This window comes from Meriones unguiculatus, assembly GCF_030254825.1.
Source record: "Meriones unguiculatus strain TT.TT164.6M chromosome 13 unlocalized genomic scaffold, Bangor_MerUng_6.1 Chr13_unordered_Scaffold_41, whole genome shotgun sequence".
In the NCBI taxonomy this organism is placed as follows: Eukaryota; Metazoa; Chordata; class Mammalia; order Rodentia; family Muridae; genus Meriones; species Meriones unguiculatus.
This window is the reverse complement of record NW_026843650.1, coordinates 1,830,064-1,846,632: the sequence shown is the minus strand read 5'-3', so window position 1 is coordinate 1,846,632 and position 16,569 is coordinate 1,830,064. Positions and strand designations below refer to the sequence as shown.

The 16,569-nt window shown below is 36.7% G+C and overlaps 1 protein-coding gene across 1 annotated transcript; it reads right to left on the bottom strand.

Annotated features, from left to right (window-relative positions):
- Positions 1-9,298: 9,298 nt before the first annotated feature.
- On the bottom strand, positions 9,299-11,947 carry LOC132651221 (zinc finger protein 431-like). Its single transcript, XM_060376473.1, has 3 exons — positions 11,510-11,947; positions 11,237-11,297; positions 9,299-9,952 (listed from the first exon to the last, which is right to left on the bottom strand). Exons 1-3 carry the CDS (start codon positions 11,541-11,543, stop codon positions 9,751-9,753), a joined length of 297 nt encoding a protein of 98 aa, XP_060232456.1. The 5' UTR covers positions 11,544-11,947; the 3' UTR covers positions 9,299-9,750.
- Positions 11,948-16,569: the final 4,622 nt, after the last annotated feature.

Here is a 16,569-nt window from a genome sequence, read left to right as displayed (position 1 = left end):
TTCATTATTTTGGTCATACAACACTACAGTGATACTTTGAAAGCTGATATTTCTAGGAAAAGGAGGTCATAATACCTCACTTTTAAAATAATTTTTACAAAACATTCTTTGTCCATCATTATAGATCCTAGTTTAAGGTGATGATATCTCCAGACATTCATTTACAACTCCATATAGTCATGGGGGGCATATCATATGTAACTCCTAATCTCATATGCAAAGTAATCACCTGAGGATACAGCAGTATGAGGTATTTATTCTCCAATGATATCAACTCTCCTAGCACTACAAACTTTGTTTGCCTTTTTAAGAGTATGTTGTTCTGATTATTTTCTTCTTGAGGAAGCATAGGGGTAGATTTTTCAAGACTGTCTTGGAGCTGAAGTCTCATAAGGAGTTCTCTGCCATTTTTATGTGAGTTACAACTTCCACAAGGAAGACATTCATGTAGGGCCAGATAATTGATATTTCTGAGAGGGGCAGTATGCTCAGAATTTTTCTGGGGAAGCTTAGAAGCAGTACCACAGAGTGAAGGCATAAATGATTCATTAAAAATTTTCTCATTGCTCCAATGTCCCCAGGTCATACATGTACTGAAAGCCCTCTAAGCATGTAGCAAGTGGAGATCAAGACCAAGCCTGAAAGATAGCATGAAGGCTACTATAACATGCAGCTCAGCTGTGCTGGATCTTTGTCAAATAGCTGTGCTGACTTCATGGCTTTAACTGTATATGAACTTTGGTGAGGTTTTAATTCATTTGGAGGTGACGTTGAGTGAAAATAAGCACCTATTTCTATGTTTCTACATATAGACATCTAGTTTGGTCAGCACCATTTATGAAGATTTTATCTGTTTTTCCAATGTGTATTTCTTGCATTGCAGTGTGTATTTCTATTTTTTTGTTATAGTACTAGTGCATTTACATAATCAAATATTACTCAGACATTTAAAAAATCAAATCATGAAACATGAAGGTAAATGCAGATTTGCAGGTAACTGAGAGTGAGAGAACCTAGACCCAAAAAGAGAAATAGGGTATGTATTTGCTTTACATATGTATTAGTTGCAAGATGTATAATATGCAAGCAACTGAACATAATACCACAGGGATACATACAGATTAAGAACTGGAGGTTAGGGCAGGCAGAGATTACTCCATAGGAAAGGGAAATAAAATACTTGGAACAAATGGAAAGTGGGCTAAAAAGATAGAATTGAAGGGGACTGGGAAAGGAAGAGGGCAATGAAAAGGTAACATGAGAAAAGACAGGTAAAATTAAGGGTCATTGGAAACCTAATGCAATAGAAACTTTCTAAATCATATTTATAAAAAGAGCCAATATAAATGAAATCACCACACAAAAAGAAAGTCCCAAATGGAAATTTCTTGACACTAAGTAAAGCATCCAGTACTGGTAATATTTAACTGAGGTACTGGTTAAAGTAGTGTGATTGTAATGCCAAAACAATACAGGCTTTTACCGAGACTATAGGATGCTCTTCAGAAATTGACTGCAATGCCCTCTTGCTGGAGACAACACTTACACTTACCTGGAACATAGATAAATAGAGCTTGTGCTTACATAGAACCTTCACGCTTACATTCTAGCAACTTTGATATGTGATGTACTTTGGAACTACAAGAGGAGAAATATAAACACTAACCCAGATACCAAATTTTTGAACTATAACAATGCTCTACCTGTAAGACATATTAGTGCAAGAGTTGTAGGAGTAAATACCAATCTATAGTTTGACTTAAGGCCCACTTCACATGATGGAATCCACACCTAACACTGGTTTATTGATCAAGAAAAGGAAATTACACAGCCCATGGTTCTGGGGGAAAAACAAATAGTACATTCTACTAAAAGTAATAAATGACCATTGACACCATTCTGCTATACTCATAGACCAGTATCTTGTTCAGCCATCATCAAAAAAGTATCATCCTGCATCTGATGGAGACAATTTCAGAGACCCATAGAGAAAATAGACAGTCAGTGAAAGACCTCAGAATATGCTCTTCAGGCTCTTCAGTAATTCAGCCAGAAGAGTGTAAGAGCCAGAAAAGAAAGAGGATATCAAAGAACAAAGCACTATAAATTAAGAGGACTGAAGAATAGATAAACTGTGAGAGACTGAGGCAGCATGCACAAGGCCTTTAGTGTTCTGCCCTAGCCCTATCTCTAATTGATAAATGTTTGCAAATGAAAATGTAGTTTTCTCCAAGGGACACTCATTTTATCCAAGGGACTACTCTTAATTGTATTTTTAAGAGTACATTCCAATAGGCAGATGCCCAAAAATTTCCCTCACTGACAAGTTTGGATTCTCATGTCCTAGAATTCTGGCATTCATTTAAAATGTTTTTATCATAGTTCTCATTTTAATTTGCTGAAGATTTTTTTCTATTTTTAAAGCTACATGTCCTCTGTGTGTATACCATTGTTTCAAGTTTAATATTTTGTGAGATTCCTGCATGTTTGAGCATGTCTACATCATTTCCCAACTTGGGCTCTTTTTCTTTTTTTTTTCCTACTCGGATGTGTTTGTTTTTGTCTTTTTGCTATTTTATTTTCTTATTATACATTATAGCTCTCCTTGTTTAATATGAGGGTGAATTTAGACAGAATAGAAGGGGAGATGGGAAAGAGTTGCCAGGATTAGAGGAACAGAAAACTTTAATCCGGATGAATATATAAGTAAAATGACTATTTTTAAAAGAAGAAAAGGAGGAGGAGAAGGAGAAGGAGGAGGATGAAGAGAAAGAAAAAAAGAAGGAGGAGTTGGAGAAAGAAGAGAAGCAGGAGGAGGAGAAGGATGAGAAGATGAAGATGAAGATGAAGAAGAAGAAGAAAGAAGAAGAAGAAGAAGAAGAAGAAGAAGAAGAAGACAAGTGTGTCAAAATAAAGGTTAAATAGCTATGCACAAAAGATCCAGAAAATCTAAAAAGTGCAAAAAAGTAATTTATGAATAATAAAAATAGAAAAAGAAGACAAAACTCAGATCAAAAATTCTAGAAAATATTTTCAGGAAAATAATAGAAGAATGTATCCTTAACCTAATGAAGAAGGGGTAGCCTATAAAAGTACAAAAAGTATATAGAACAACAATTAAAGTGTACCAGAAAAGAAATTGTGCTCAGCACATAAAATTAAAACATTAAATGTAAAGAAAAGTATATTAAACAAAGAAGGGATATTAAAAGTTGCAAGTTGAAAATACTAAGTTGCATATAAATTCAGGCTCTTTAGAATAACTCCTGATCGCTCAAGAGAGAAAGAATGAATAATCCCAAGCATCAAATCAGGAGGCAAAAACCCCACACCATAACTACAAAATAAAGGGAAATAATAAACATTGCTCATTGAAATCTCTCAACTTGGATGTTCAATTCTCCAATAGAAAGTCAGGAACTAACAGAATGGACTAGACAACAATGTCCATTTTTCTGCTGCATCTACTGAACACTCTTTATCATCCAGGTTGGACAGCATCTCTGTTTAAAAGGATGGAAGGAGACAGTAGAAGAAAGTGGACCAAAAAAGAAGTTTAGGGGAACTTTATTTTATAAAGTTCACACAAACAAATACTAAAATTCTTGAGTCAATTTAAAAGAGAGTATGTACTGTACATACTGAATGAGGATATGCAACAGATGACTTGGACTGGTCCAGCACACATCTACACTCATGTTTACTGAAGCAAAGCTTACCGTATGTTAAGAGAGAATGGACTTGATTGTCCTGAATCACATGAGTGCAAAATATATTACTCAAATTTTATTCATGGAAAACATTGTTTTTTGAGATTTTTAATATAATCACATTATTTCTCATTTCTCTGTCCTACCTACAAAATCTCTCATATATCCCTCTTTTGGCTCTTTCAATTTCAAGTCTTGGGTTGCCAATAACTGCTATTACATGCATCATGTGTGTGTGTGTATGTGTGTGTGTGTATATGCAAGAGTGAGAGAGAACATTTAACATTTCAAGAAAGGCAATCATTTTACTTTGAAATTGTGGATGAACTCAAAATGTATCAAGTTATGACCTGAGCTAGACACAGAAATGAAACATTGTCTGACTTATAACTGGGTTATAAGCACTCAGTGCTCTGAAATAAGAACTGAATAGTCAGTATTAGAGCCTGAACATCAGGGTGTAGTGGCATGACTTGTCAAAGAACACATTTCAGTGACAAGAGGAATAATATAAAGAAATACTTTGGGGTGCATGCATAAGAGCTATTAATAATAGCTTACATTGTTTACTTGAGAAATATTCTCTGTATATTTTTTTAAATCTCAATAACCAAAATGTTATAATTACTGTGTAAGAGATATTAATTTATTTATATATTATTTACTCTTCCATCAATTTTCCTTCCATTTTCACCCTCCTGAGTTTTGAGTAATCATTCTTTGCTCTTTTGAAAATTCAAGCCACTTTTTCATAAACTATTTTTACACACTTAACATAGCAAAATTTGATTTGTACAATATTTTACAATATTATAATACTAGGAATATATGACAAACCACTGAATTTTATTAAGGGTATTTATTATATATACTATCACAGGAAAAAGGAAAATGAGTAGAGATGAAATACTATTCTTTCTAGTTGTTTTTAAGAGACAGTTGCCTGAGTCCAGCCATCTCATGAAAAAAACCTCATTTTTTTCTTTTTTATTGATTATTACAATTTATTCACCTTGTTTTCTGGCTGTAAGCCCCTCCTTCATCTTCCACCAGTTACAACCTACCTCCCTCTTCTACCACTATGCCCCTCTCCTAGTCCACTGATAGGGAAAATCCTCCTTCTCTACTATCTTATCCTAGTCTATCTTATCAAGTCTTACCAAGAATGGCTGCACTTTCTTCCTCTGTGACCTGGCAAGTCTGCATCTTCCAGGAGTAGCTGATCAAGGAGCCTTCCACTGAATTCATTTCAGAGACAGCCCCTGTCACCCTTAATAGGGAACTCACATGAAAACTGAGATACTTATGAGCTACATCTGAGCAGGGATTCTAGGTGTTCTTCATTCATGGTCCTTGGTTGGAACAGGACCCCCCAGGCCCATATTTTTGGGCTCAATTGGCCTCCTTGTGGAGGGCCTCTCACATCCAGGTCTTTCTACCTCCTAAATATTCCATATAAATCCATGCTTTCTGCACAAAATTTGGCTATGAGTTTAACCATCTTCTTCAATACCCTGCTATGTAGATTCTTTCAGAGGCCCTCTGTGGTAGTTTCCTGCCCTGTTCCCTATCTTCCCCCATTACCGATGTCTATCCCATTTGCCCTTCTGAATGAGGATTAAGCATCTTCCTTAGGGTTCTTCCTGTTGTTTAGATCCTTTAGGACTCTAGCTTTTAGTATTTTTAATCCTGTATTATATGGCTAATATCCACATATAAGTGAGTATATACCATGAGTGTCTTTCTGCTTCTGGATACCTCACTCAGAGTGATCTTTTCTAGTTGCATCCACTTGCCTGCTGATTTCCTTGTTTTTAATTGCTGAATAGTATTGCATTGTATAAATGTGCCACAATTTCTGTGTTTATTTCTCGGTTTGGGGACATCTAAGTTGTTTCCAGATTCTGGCTATTGTCAATAAAGTTGTTATGAGTATAGTTGAGCAAATGTCCTTGTTGTATGGTTGATAATCTTCTGAATATATGCCCATGGTTGGTATAACTGAATATTCTAGTAGCACTATTCATAATTTTCTGAGAAAGCATCAGATTGATTTCCAAAGTGTTTGTACAGGTATATATTCCCACCATTAATAGAGGAGGGTTCCCTTTTCTCCAAATCGAGTCCAACTTGTTTTGCAGATGGTGTGAGAGTACACATGAATGACCCTAAAAATTCAACCAGGGAACTCCTACAGCTGATCAACACTTTCAGCAAAATGACTGTATACAAAATTAAATTAAAAAATCTGAAGCCCTCCTGTATATAAAAGACAAATGGGCTCAGAAAGAAATTAGGGAAACAAAACCCCTTCACAAAAGCCACACATAATATAAAGTACCTTGGTGTGACTCTAATCAAGCAAGTGAATGATTTGTATGGAAAAAAGAACTTCAAGGAAGATATCAGAAGATCTCCCATTCTCTGGGATTGGTATGATTCACATAGTAAAAATGGCCACTCTACCAAAAGAAATCTAAAGAGTCAATGCAATTCCAATCAAAATACCAGCACAACTCATTGCAGACCTTGAAAGAACAATTCTCAGTTTCATATGGTTTCAAAAAAACCAGAATTGATTTAAAAAAATGCCTGTACAATAAAAGATTTTATGGAGGTATCTTCATCTGAGATCTCAAGTAGTACTATAGTGCAACAGTAATAAAAATGGCATGGTACTGGCACCTGTACTTTAAATCTTAAAGGGGTGTGCATCTACTCATTAATCATTTTTATTAAATAATATCAAGAAGCTGAGGGGAAAAACAAATATACAGGAATCAACTGCTGTCTCAGTTTTAGACCCAGTTTGAGGGAGTCCAGACAGCCAATGCTACCTTGGGCTATTGTTTCGGCTCATCAACCTTAAATCATCCCTGGCTTTTTTTATTAACAGTGTACTTTTCTTAACTTTAAATTGTTCTTTAAGATATTTTACATCAGAGCCATTAGCAAAAACATCTTCCCTGACCTTGTTAAACAATCTATTTTACCAAATTCTTTCTAAGTATAATGGTCATTGCTAACAATCTACATCTATGGCTCCTTTCAAGGACAGTGGTTAATTCATTAATCTGCTCCAGTAAACATGTGAAAAGAGATCAAGCATTGTTAATTTTAAATGCCAGTGATATTGCCCAGTGATGACCTAGAAGTCTTCTTAGAGTTTTCATACAACTCATGTCATGAGGTATGTGGGCATCATAAGGGAAACAAGCAGAGATATGCTACATAAGAGCACAAAGTCCTCAGGAAAATCAGTTCTTGGAATTATGCTTCTCCAAGACAAACTCATTGTGACTATGCTAACAGGGCAGCCACATTCCATTAGTTCTACAGCTGTTTTGCTGTTGCTCCTGCATGGCTCTTGACAGGGACAGGTAGCCAAAATAGTTTGCCTATAGATGGGTAAGAGGGGGGTGAGGTTAGCTCAAGCCCTGGGAAGGAGAATTCAGGGTATTGCATGGGTTGTACTAGCCTGGAAGACCAGATAACATGGAAGGAGTGAAGGATTGCTGAGAGAAAATGGCAGGTAGATTTGATTTGATATTTTAACTAGGAACCTCTGCCATTAGTTTCAGGTTTGAATCCTACTTCTATGGTAACATAAACTTCAGAGAGAGTAGCATTTTTTCCATTGGATAATGATTATCAAGTGAGGGAGGGCAGTTACCGAAAGTAGACTCAAATTTTTGCTTTTTGTTTTTCTTACTATATTTTATTTTATTAATTGTTTTTATTTTTCACAATTTATTTATTATATATGCTGATTGAAGGTCACTCCCTCAACATTTAGTAGTACCACCCTCCCTCCATTTTTACCCATCCCCTTTCCCTAGACCACTCAAAAGGGGAGTTCCTCTCCTCTGCCATCCACCCATACATTATCAGAACAGTACTCAGCTATTAAAATAGAGACATAAAATTTCTGCTTTTCTTTTCCATGGGCCACTGTACTCACCTCAGAAGATTTCATACCATGAAGCTTACCTGCAACCTTACCGTGAACTAGACACTAAGTATAACTCTTTTTAAAGAGTCCCACTCCAAGACACTGTTTGATTGACCATCTCACATCCAGAAACATGTGAAATTTGAAATGCTATGAAGTCTAAAACATTTTATCACAGGCATTTAAGAGAATGTGATTCTCTTGCTGCCTGGAGGGCTGTTTCCCACCAGCCCAGGAAGTCATGAGGGGCAGAAGATGAGTAGTATAAAGCTTGGAAAGCCTGCAAGCATAACAGTGGTCAGCCACTCTGGGAACCACCTCAGAAAGTAAGTTCAACTTTAATTCTAGAAAAGAGAAAACAGAGGCTTATATCCCTTGGGGAGTGCCTGCGATGCTCCAAGTATAGGTGTAGATAATTGTTTAATACTAGGCAATTCAAGGATGCTCAATTTGCATTAAACAGCACATTCCTAGTATATGAATAATAATAAGAACACAGAACCAAATTATCCTATATTTGAAGGGAGGGGAGAGTTATCAGGGATCTGTGTCAAAGGCTGTATATCAAATTTGATTGGTGGTGTTGATGTCTAAAGACACTCTCCAGATGAAGTCAGGCAGAGAAAACTCACCCTTGACATGATTACACATCTAGGCCAGAAGCACTGTCATACATGGAAAAGAAAGCCTCCTCCCTCATATATCAAAATTTAGTGTGGGTTGTGATGTTTATCAGTACCCCTGGAACAATAGGTATATGTACACAAAGAAACTTCTACAGGTTACCACTGTTGTGATATTCTCAGAGAACTTCCTGGCTAGTGTTAGTTCACCATACCCTACATATTCATCCACTGGACTAAAAGTTTCTTGTATAAAGTGAGGCAATTGAAAACAGTAAATGTTGAGAATCAGGTTTATCAATAAGTCTTCCCTAAACACATTATATAATACTTTTGCATGTAATTGATTTTACCATTCATTGTATTCTTTTTAAAAATAAGTTTATTTAATTTACTTTCCAATCATAATCTCCCCTCCCTTCTCTCCCTGAGTACTACCCTCCATTCCTATTGCCCCTATTCCCTTTCCCCTTCCCCTTCAGAAAAGGGAAGTAATTTCCATTGAGCTAGTTTTTCAGTTCTGTTGGATCTCAGTAGACCAACGATCACAAAGGTCTTTCCATATTGCTCATAGTCACAGAATCCCTCTCCAGTAAGAATACTTTTATGATGATGATGACTCTAGATTTGTGCAAGGCCTCACAATTTGAACATATTTATAAGTTTTTTCTCCAGTATGAATCCTTTCATGATGATGAAGATTATACAAATGTGGAATGGTTTCACCTTGTTAAAAGCACTCACAGGCTTTCTGTCCATTAGGATTTCTTTCATGAATGTGAAGATGATTCTGAAGTCCAAAAGATTTTTTATATTGGTTACAGTCAGACAGCTTCTTTCCAGTATGTGTTCTTTTATGTATTAGGAGATGTTATGTGCAAAGGCTTTGCCACATAGGTATATTCGTGTGGTTTCCGATGACTGTTACATGCAAAAACTTCATCACACTAATTACCCTCACCAGGCTTCTCTTCACGGTGTGTTTTTTCATGTTTTTAGAGACTACTCTGCTGTGCAAAGGCTTTATCAGATTGAGTATATTCATAAGGTTTCTGTCTAGTATGTGTTCTTTTATAGCTTATGAGATGACTTTTTTTTTTTTGCAAAGGCTTTACTGCACTGGTTACATTCATAAGGTTTCTCTCCAGGGTGTGTTCTTTTATGTCTTATGACATGAGTGTTTTGTGCAAAGGCCTAACCGCACTGGTTACATTCATGAGGTTTCTCTCCAGTGTGTGTTCTTTTATGCCATATGAGAGTATTGTTTTTTGCAAAGGCTTTACCACACTGGTTGCATTCATAAGGTTTCTCTCCAATATGTGTTCTTTTATGGTTTAAGAGATTACTGTTTTCTGCAAAGGCTTTACCACACTGGTTACATTCATAAGATTTCTCTCCAGTGTGTGCTCTTTTATTCCATATGAGAGTATTGTTTTTTGCAAAGGCTTTACCACACTGGTTACATTCATAAGGTTTCTCTCCAGTGTGTTATTTTATGCCATGAGATGACTTTTTTTTTTGCAAAGGCTTTATCACATTGATTACATTTGTAAGACTTCTCTCCTGTGTGTGTTTTTTTATGCCGTATGAGAACAGTGATATAGGGGAAGGCTTTACCACATAGAGTGCATTTAAAGGGTTTCTCTCCAGTATGACTGTATTCATGCCTGCAAAGAAAATTGGCACATGTGAAAGATTTACCACAGTCATTTCATTACACTAATAAATATATTTATCTATATGAAGTAATTTCATAATTTAATGGTAAAGAAGAATAAAATTTTAAAGTTTTATCACTTTATTTACTTTCATGGTGTTCGCCTTCATTATGGTTATTTTTGAAGATCCCTGTGATGGTAAGAGCATTTGTTATGTGGTTCACTTTTATAGCACCATTTTTCTATAAGAGCTTTTCTCAAATATATGAAGATTAGTGTAAGAATTCAGAGTTTTACCACAGCAATCCCATTCACAAATTTTTGTACTGTATGAATGTCACTTCATTTAAGAAGTGAGCAGGACACTCAGAAGAATTTCCAAATTCCTACCACTGATAGGTATTTTCAGCAGTATGAGTTTGCTGATGAATTCACAGTGAAGTTGCAAAACCAATTAACACTAACCATTCATCACAGTCAGAAAATCTACTCAAAGTGGGGACTACTACAATGTCACTTGTTCTTGGAGAAAGACAGATACACTGCTTCTTTCAATATCCCTATGCTCATGTGTCTTACAAACATTGTGACATATGATATACCTATTAAATTACAAGAATAATAAAAGATTCCTACATTGAATTAACACAGTTTGTTTTTTGTTCATCATAGACATGTCATATAGGGATTAAAGTTTCTCCACAACAATAATATTGACTCTCATAAGCTGCTCCTTTCTCTAAACTTTACAATGTTACTGCATGAATATGAGTAACACTGGTTGTACTATGACATATTTACTTATTAGAAGGTTTTGAACACACACTGCTCACCTATTCAATGTATATACCTCTTACAATATCTGAGTAGATATAATGAGACTAAACAGATTGGCAGTTCAACTCAGTAGCTGTAATGTCCATATGATTTAAATCAGATACCTGACATTGAGGTACATGGAATTGTGAGATTTTAATGATCATCAGTACACTTAAAGCAGTGCTCTTTTTACACTGTTGCTTTTCTTTAAAACCTCCAGGACACAGCCATGTGTGCTGGTACATTCCTTTCATCCCAGCATTTGTGGAGGCAGAAGCAGGCAGATCTGTGTGATTTTGAGATCACATTGGTTTAACAAGCAAGTCTAAGTCACACCACAGCTACACAGAAAAAAACTATTTCAAATACAGAAAATAAAAAGCAGCCAACAAACAAACAAACAAAAAACAAATTTCCAAGACACATTAAAATTTCTTAAGATTCATATCTGTATCAGTGTGCACATAAAGTTACCTTTTATTACTTGTAGAACTTTGAAAATGTTCTTCAAGGGCATGGTCTTCCCAATTGTAGCCTAAAATAGAGTACCAGAAAATATATATTACTGGAAATATCATATTATTTTTAAAGCAAAAGTTAAATCACTATCTTCTATGACCCTTAGAACCATGCCTGATTTATTCATCTCATTCCTCCTCATTCTCAATTGGAATCATAGAAAAGGATCAATAACAAAGTAAGACTTGTCTCCTTATTTTAAAAGTGAAAGAAAATTTGCTGTCTTACCTATTGCAGTGAGGTTTTTACAGGTCTCTAGCATAACATCTTTGTAGAGTTGTTTCTGTGAGGGTTCCAGCAAAGCCCACTCTTCTTGGCTGAATTTCACATGCACATCATTGAAGGTCACTGAATTCTAAAATATGCCATGCATTTGTACAACAGAAAGAGTGACAAGAATATAAATTTATACTTCATTGGCAATAGAATCATACAATTCTAGTGCTGCTTCCATTTATTTTCTGACACAGAAGTGCCAGTGTTAGATAGTTGGGTGCTGTGCATCAGATGAACAAGGGGAGAAGAAAAACCTTAAAGGTTAGATTGTAAGGAAAACCAAAGGCGTACTTTGGAAACCTGTTTTAAAGGAGTTTCATTAGTTTGTAAGTCACGAATATGAATTAGACATTAGTTGGGTTCTTGAGTGATCTATGAATCATCTTCAGTTACTTGGGCAAGTAGGTCAGGACCCTGTCATGAGACAGGTGGAAGGAAAAAACACAGTCATCATATTTTATCTAGCAACAAATGAGATGTAGATATCAGAGGACAGTGAACAGATGGGTGACATCAGTCAAAAGACAACATGTTACTGAATATCATGTTTTCACCAGGGCTTAGAGATGTGGTATATCAGTATATGAAAAGTGGGGCTTATATATTTGTGGAAGGGAAAGTGGACTATAGTGAATAGATGGATAAAAATAATGTGAGTGGCAAGCAACAATAATCATAGCTGATAACATCATATTTCGGGGTAACCAGACAAAAGAAAAGGCATAGAACACATGATTATTCTTTGATCATTGTTTTGTACACTTTCCTTTCTAAATCATGTATAGTCTATAGTTTAAAATAAAGATTAAAACTTTTCTATTAAAAAATAAGTATTAATGTTATCACTAAGTCATTTTAGAAGAAAATGGAATAACGAAGTTTAACTGTGTCATATCTGAATAGGATAGAGCTTTGGAATAGTCATGGCAATTAATGTGGGCAAAGACAAACAGAGAGAAGGGAGCAAAAAAGAAAGAGAAAGACAGAGACACACAGAGAGAAATTAACAGATGAACAGTACTAAGTACACATCAGAGAAATTTATGAACTTTTAATAACTACAAAAAATGATGTACAAGCTGGGTATATTCTGTCATGCCTTTAATTCTATCACTCAGGAGGCAGACACATATCTTATTGAATTGGATACCAGCATGATCTATACAAAGAGTTCTAGGACAGCCAGACCTATATAGTAAGACAGTCTCCCCTAAAAGTCAATAAAACAAAAACAAAAGATGGAAAGAACTGAGAAGTGTTTACTGAAGCTTCTCCAAGGAATTATATATTCACTGCAGTTGTGTATTCATTTTCCAGAAATCTGCAATGCCCTAGCTTAAACTGTAACTTTAATAAGATCTTCCTAAAAGGCAATGCATGTTTAAATAGCTAAAAATAGAAAGATGAAAATATTAGCAATGTAAATGATGATCATAAATAAGCAATATAAGGCAGGAGAGATGGCTCAGCAGTGAGGAGCTCTTGCTGCTCTTGCAAATAATTGGGCTCAACTGTCAGTGTTTAACTGGGACCCACTACTATCAATTGCTATAATTTCATGAGTTCTGAACACATCAGCAGACTACTATGAGGATCAGGCACACAAGATACTCATATTCATGCATATATTCAAAATACTCATATTCAGTAAAAATTAAAAACAGATCCCAGATGGCAGGGCTGATCACGCACTACAACTGATCAGCGGGGTAACAGAGACTGCGCAGTGACAAATTGTTGGAACTGTTGGCCTCCAAACACCACTGACTGTGTTTATCAGGTGATAAGAAACCCAATGATGAGAAAAAAAAATTCGGTTCAACCTCAGAGTACCCAACTTATCCCTGGAAAATTTCCTGGGCTTTTGTGGCAGGAGTAAGGTTTTCAAGCAAACAGACCAGAGAAGCTTGTCCTGATCACCTTCCCAGCCTGAACTTTGCACCCCAGGGTACCAGAGACTGGAAGTCCCACTCTCAAGAAAACCCCACAGGGAAGGAAGCAAGTGAAACTGACCGAATGTCACCCAGTCTATCCCTGGAAAAGGTCCTATAGACTTGCAGGTGCACAGCAGCCAGCCCTGAGTGGGGCTCCAGCCGCCAGACCCAGGCAACTGACTCTCCATCACAGATAGAACTGTGTGTGCCAGGGCACTAAAGGATGGGTTTCCCTGTAGGGAGAAAACCCCACAGGGAGGGAAACAGCAGGTCCCAGCTTAGAGCACTCAGCTGACCCCACCACCACCACTACCACCACCACATATGGGAATATTCTTGGAAAAAGTTCCCAAGTTTCTGTCCAGTCACCAGCTTGGAGCCATCATTCGCAAACAAGTGCCTATGCACACTACACCCCCCCAACAGTACAGATTGGGTCTTTCTGTTGGGAGAAAACCCAAAGATGGGGGAAATATCTGTCCCTAACTCAGGACACCTATCTCCAGAAAAGTTTCTGGTTATTCACAGGCTCTAGACTATAGCCTCTTGCTGCACACATGAGAGTAGTGCTCATGTGTCACTGATTACCACTTGGATACTGGGAAAGAGAGCTCCAAAGTCAGACCTCCAGAAGCCTGGGTTCCCTGATATCAACCCCCAGATACTTCCCCAAGGGACAACTAGTTATCCCTAACTAAACTGACCAAACCCCACGGCACCCAGGTTACAGCAGCAGCTCACTAAATTTACATCAAGAAACCCAGCAGCAGGGCAGCTGTCTCCAGGACTTCTCTGGGTGAGAGGATAGCCCCCTTTACTAACAAAGGCCACAATTAGTACTCAGGTCTGTACGCCTGAGGTGAGCTGTGGCAATTCCTGAAAAACACCTGCCATTCAGTGACCATACCCAAAAAGCTGAGGAGGCCTCCTTTGGGAAAAATCATCTTCCTGTCAAGGGGATTCGACCCACCACAGGATCCCAGGAAGTACCAGAAATTAACCCCCCACACCTAAGATAGCCTAATGAGTAGAGGCCAGGATAAAATATCAACCAACAAAAGACAGAGCAATATGGCATCCCTAGAACAAGTTATCCAGGAGCAAGCAGCCCTGGATAACCCAGCGTAAATGAAATTCAAGAAGATGACCTTACATCTGTGCTTATGAACAGGATAATAGAGGAAACAAATAAAATGCGTAAAGACCTAGATGAAGATAAAGTCAAATAGATTATTGCCATCTGCAAAGAAATGGAGGAAGATGAAGTCAAACAGATTATGGCCATCCTTAAAGAAATACAAGAAGTTGCAGCCAAACAATGTGTGGCCTTTAGAGAGGAATTACTTAAATCACTGAAAGAAATTAAAGAAACAGAGGATTGTTCAAACAAACAGCTGAAGGAATTATAAGAAAATACAGTCAGAGAGGTGAAGGAAATCAATTAAATGGCTCAAGATCTGATGATAGAATTGGAAAAATTAAAGAAAACACACATGGATGAAATTGTGGAGAAAAAGAACTTAGGGAAGAAAACAGGAACTACAGAGGTAAGCATAACCAATAGACTTTAAGAGATGGAAGAATCTCAGGTGTGGAAGACACAATGGAAGAAATCGATGTATCCATCAAAGAAAATATTAAATCTAAAAAATTCCTGACACAGACCATCCAAGAAATCCAAGACAACATGAAAAGGCAAAACCTAAAAATAATAGGAATAGAGGAAAAGGAAGACTTCCTCCTCCAAGGCCCAGAAAATATTTTCAGCAAAATTATAGAAGAAAATTTCCCCAACTTAGAAGAGAGGTCTATAAGAATACAATAGGCCTAGAGAACACCCAATAAATTAGAACAGAAAAGAAAATTCTCCCACCATATAATAAACAGTAGGTATACAGAACAAAGAAAAAATACTAAAAGCTGCAAGGGAAAAAGGCCAAGTAACATATAATGGCAAACCCATCAGAATCACACCAACAGATACTATGAAAGCCAGAAGGACCTGAACAGATATCATGCAGACCCTAAGAGAACATAGATGTCCACCCAGGCTACTATATCCAGCAAAAGTCTCAGTCATCATAACGGAACAAACAAGATATTTAATGACAAAAAAAATTTAAACAATACCTACCCACAAATCCAGAGGTACAGAAACTCCTAGAAGGAAAACTATAACCCAGGAAAGCTAATGACATTCAGGACAAGACAGGGAATAAGTAATGTCACTACAGGAAAACTAAAAGTAAGCAAGCACACAAACACAGTACCACAACCAACATCAAAATAGAAGGAACTAACAGCCACTGCTCATTAATTTCCCTCAACATCAAATCACTTAACTCTCCAATAAAGACACAGACTAACAGAATGGATATGTAAACAAGACCCAACAATCTGCTGCATATAAGAAACGCATCTAAGTCACAAATGTAGACATTGCGTAAGAGTAAAGAGCTGTAAGGGTCCAAGCAAATGGACCTAAGAAACAAGCAGGAGTAGCCATTCTAATATCAAATAAAATATATTTTCAACCAAAATTAATCAAAAGACATGAGGAAGGTCATTTCATACTCATCAAAGAAAAATTCGGCCAAGAAGAAATCACAATTCTGAACATCTATGCCTCAAATACAAAGGTACCCACGATTGTAAAAGAAACATTAATAAAACCTAAACCACATACAGATTCCCATACATTACTAGTGGGAGGCTTTAACACCCCACTCTCAACAAAGTACAGGTCAACAAAACAGAAATTAAAAAAAAAAACAATATCTCTAACAGAGGTCATGAATCAAATGGACCTAACAGACATCTACAGAACCTTACACCCAAACACAAAAGAATTTACTTCTCAGCACCTCATGGAACCTTCTCCAAAATAGACCATATCATTGGTCACAAAGTAAGCCTCAACAGATACAAGAAGTTTGAAATAATGCCTTGTATCCTATCTAATTACCATGGACTAAAGCTGGACCTCAACAACAAAAGAAATAGTAAAAAGCCTACACACACATGGAAACTGAAAAACTCACTACTAAACGACAGCTGGGTCAGGGAAGAAATAAAGAA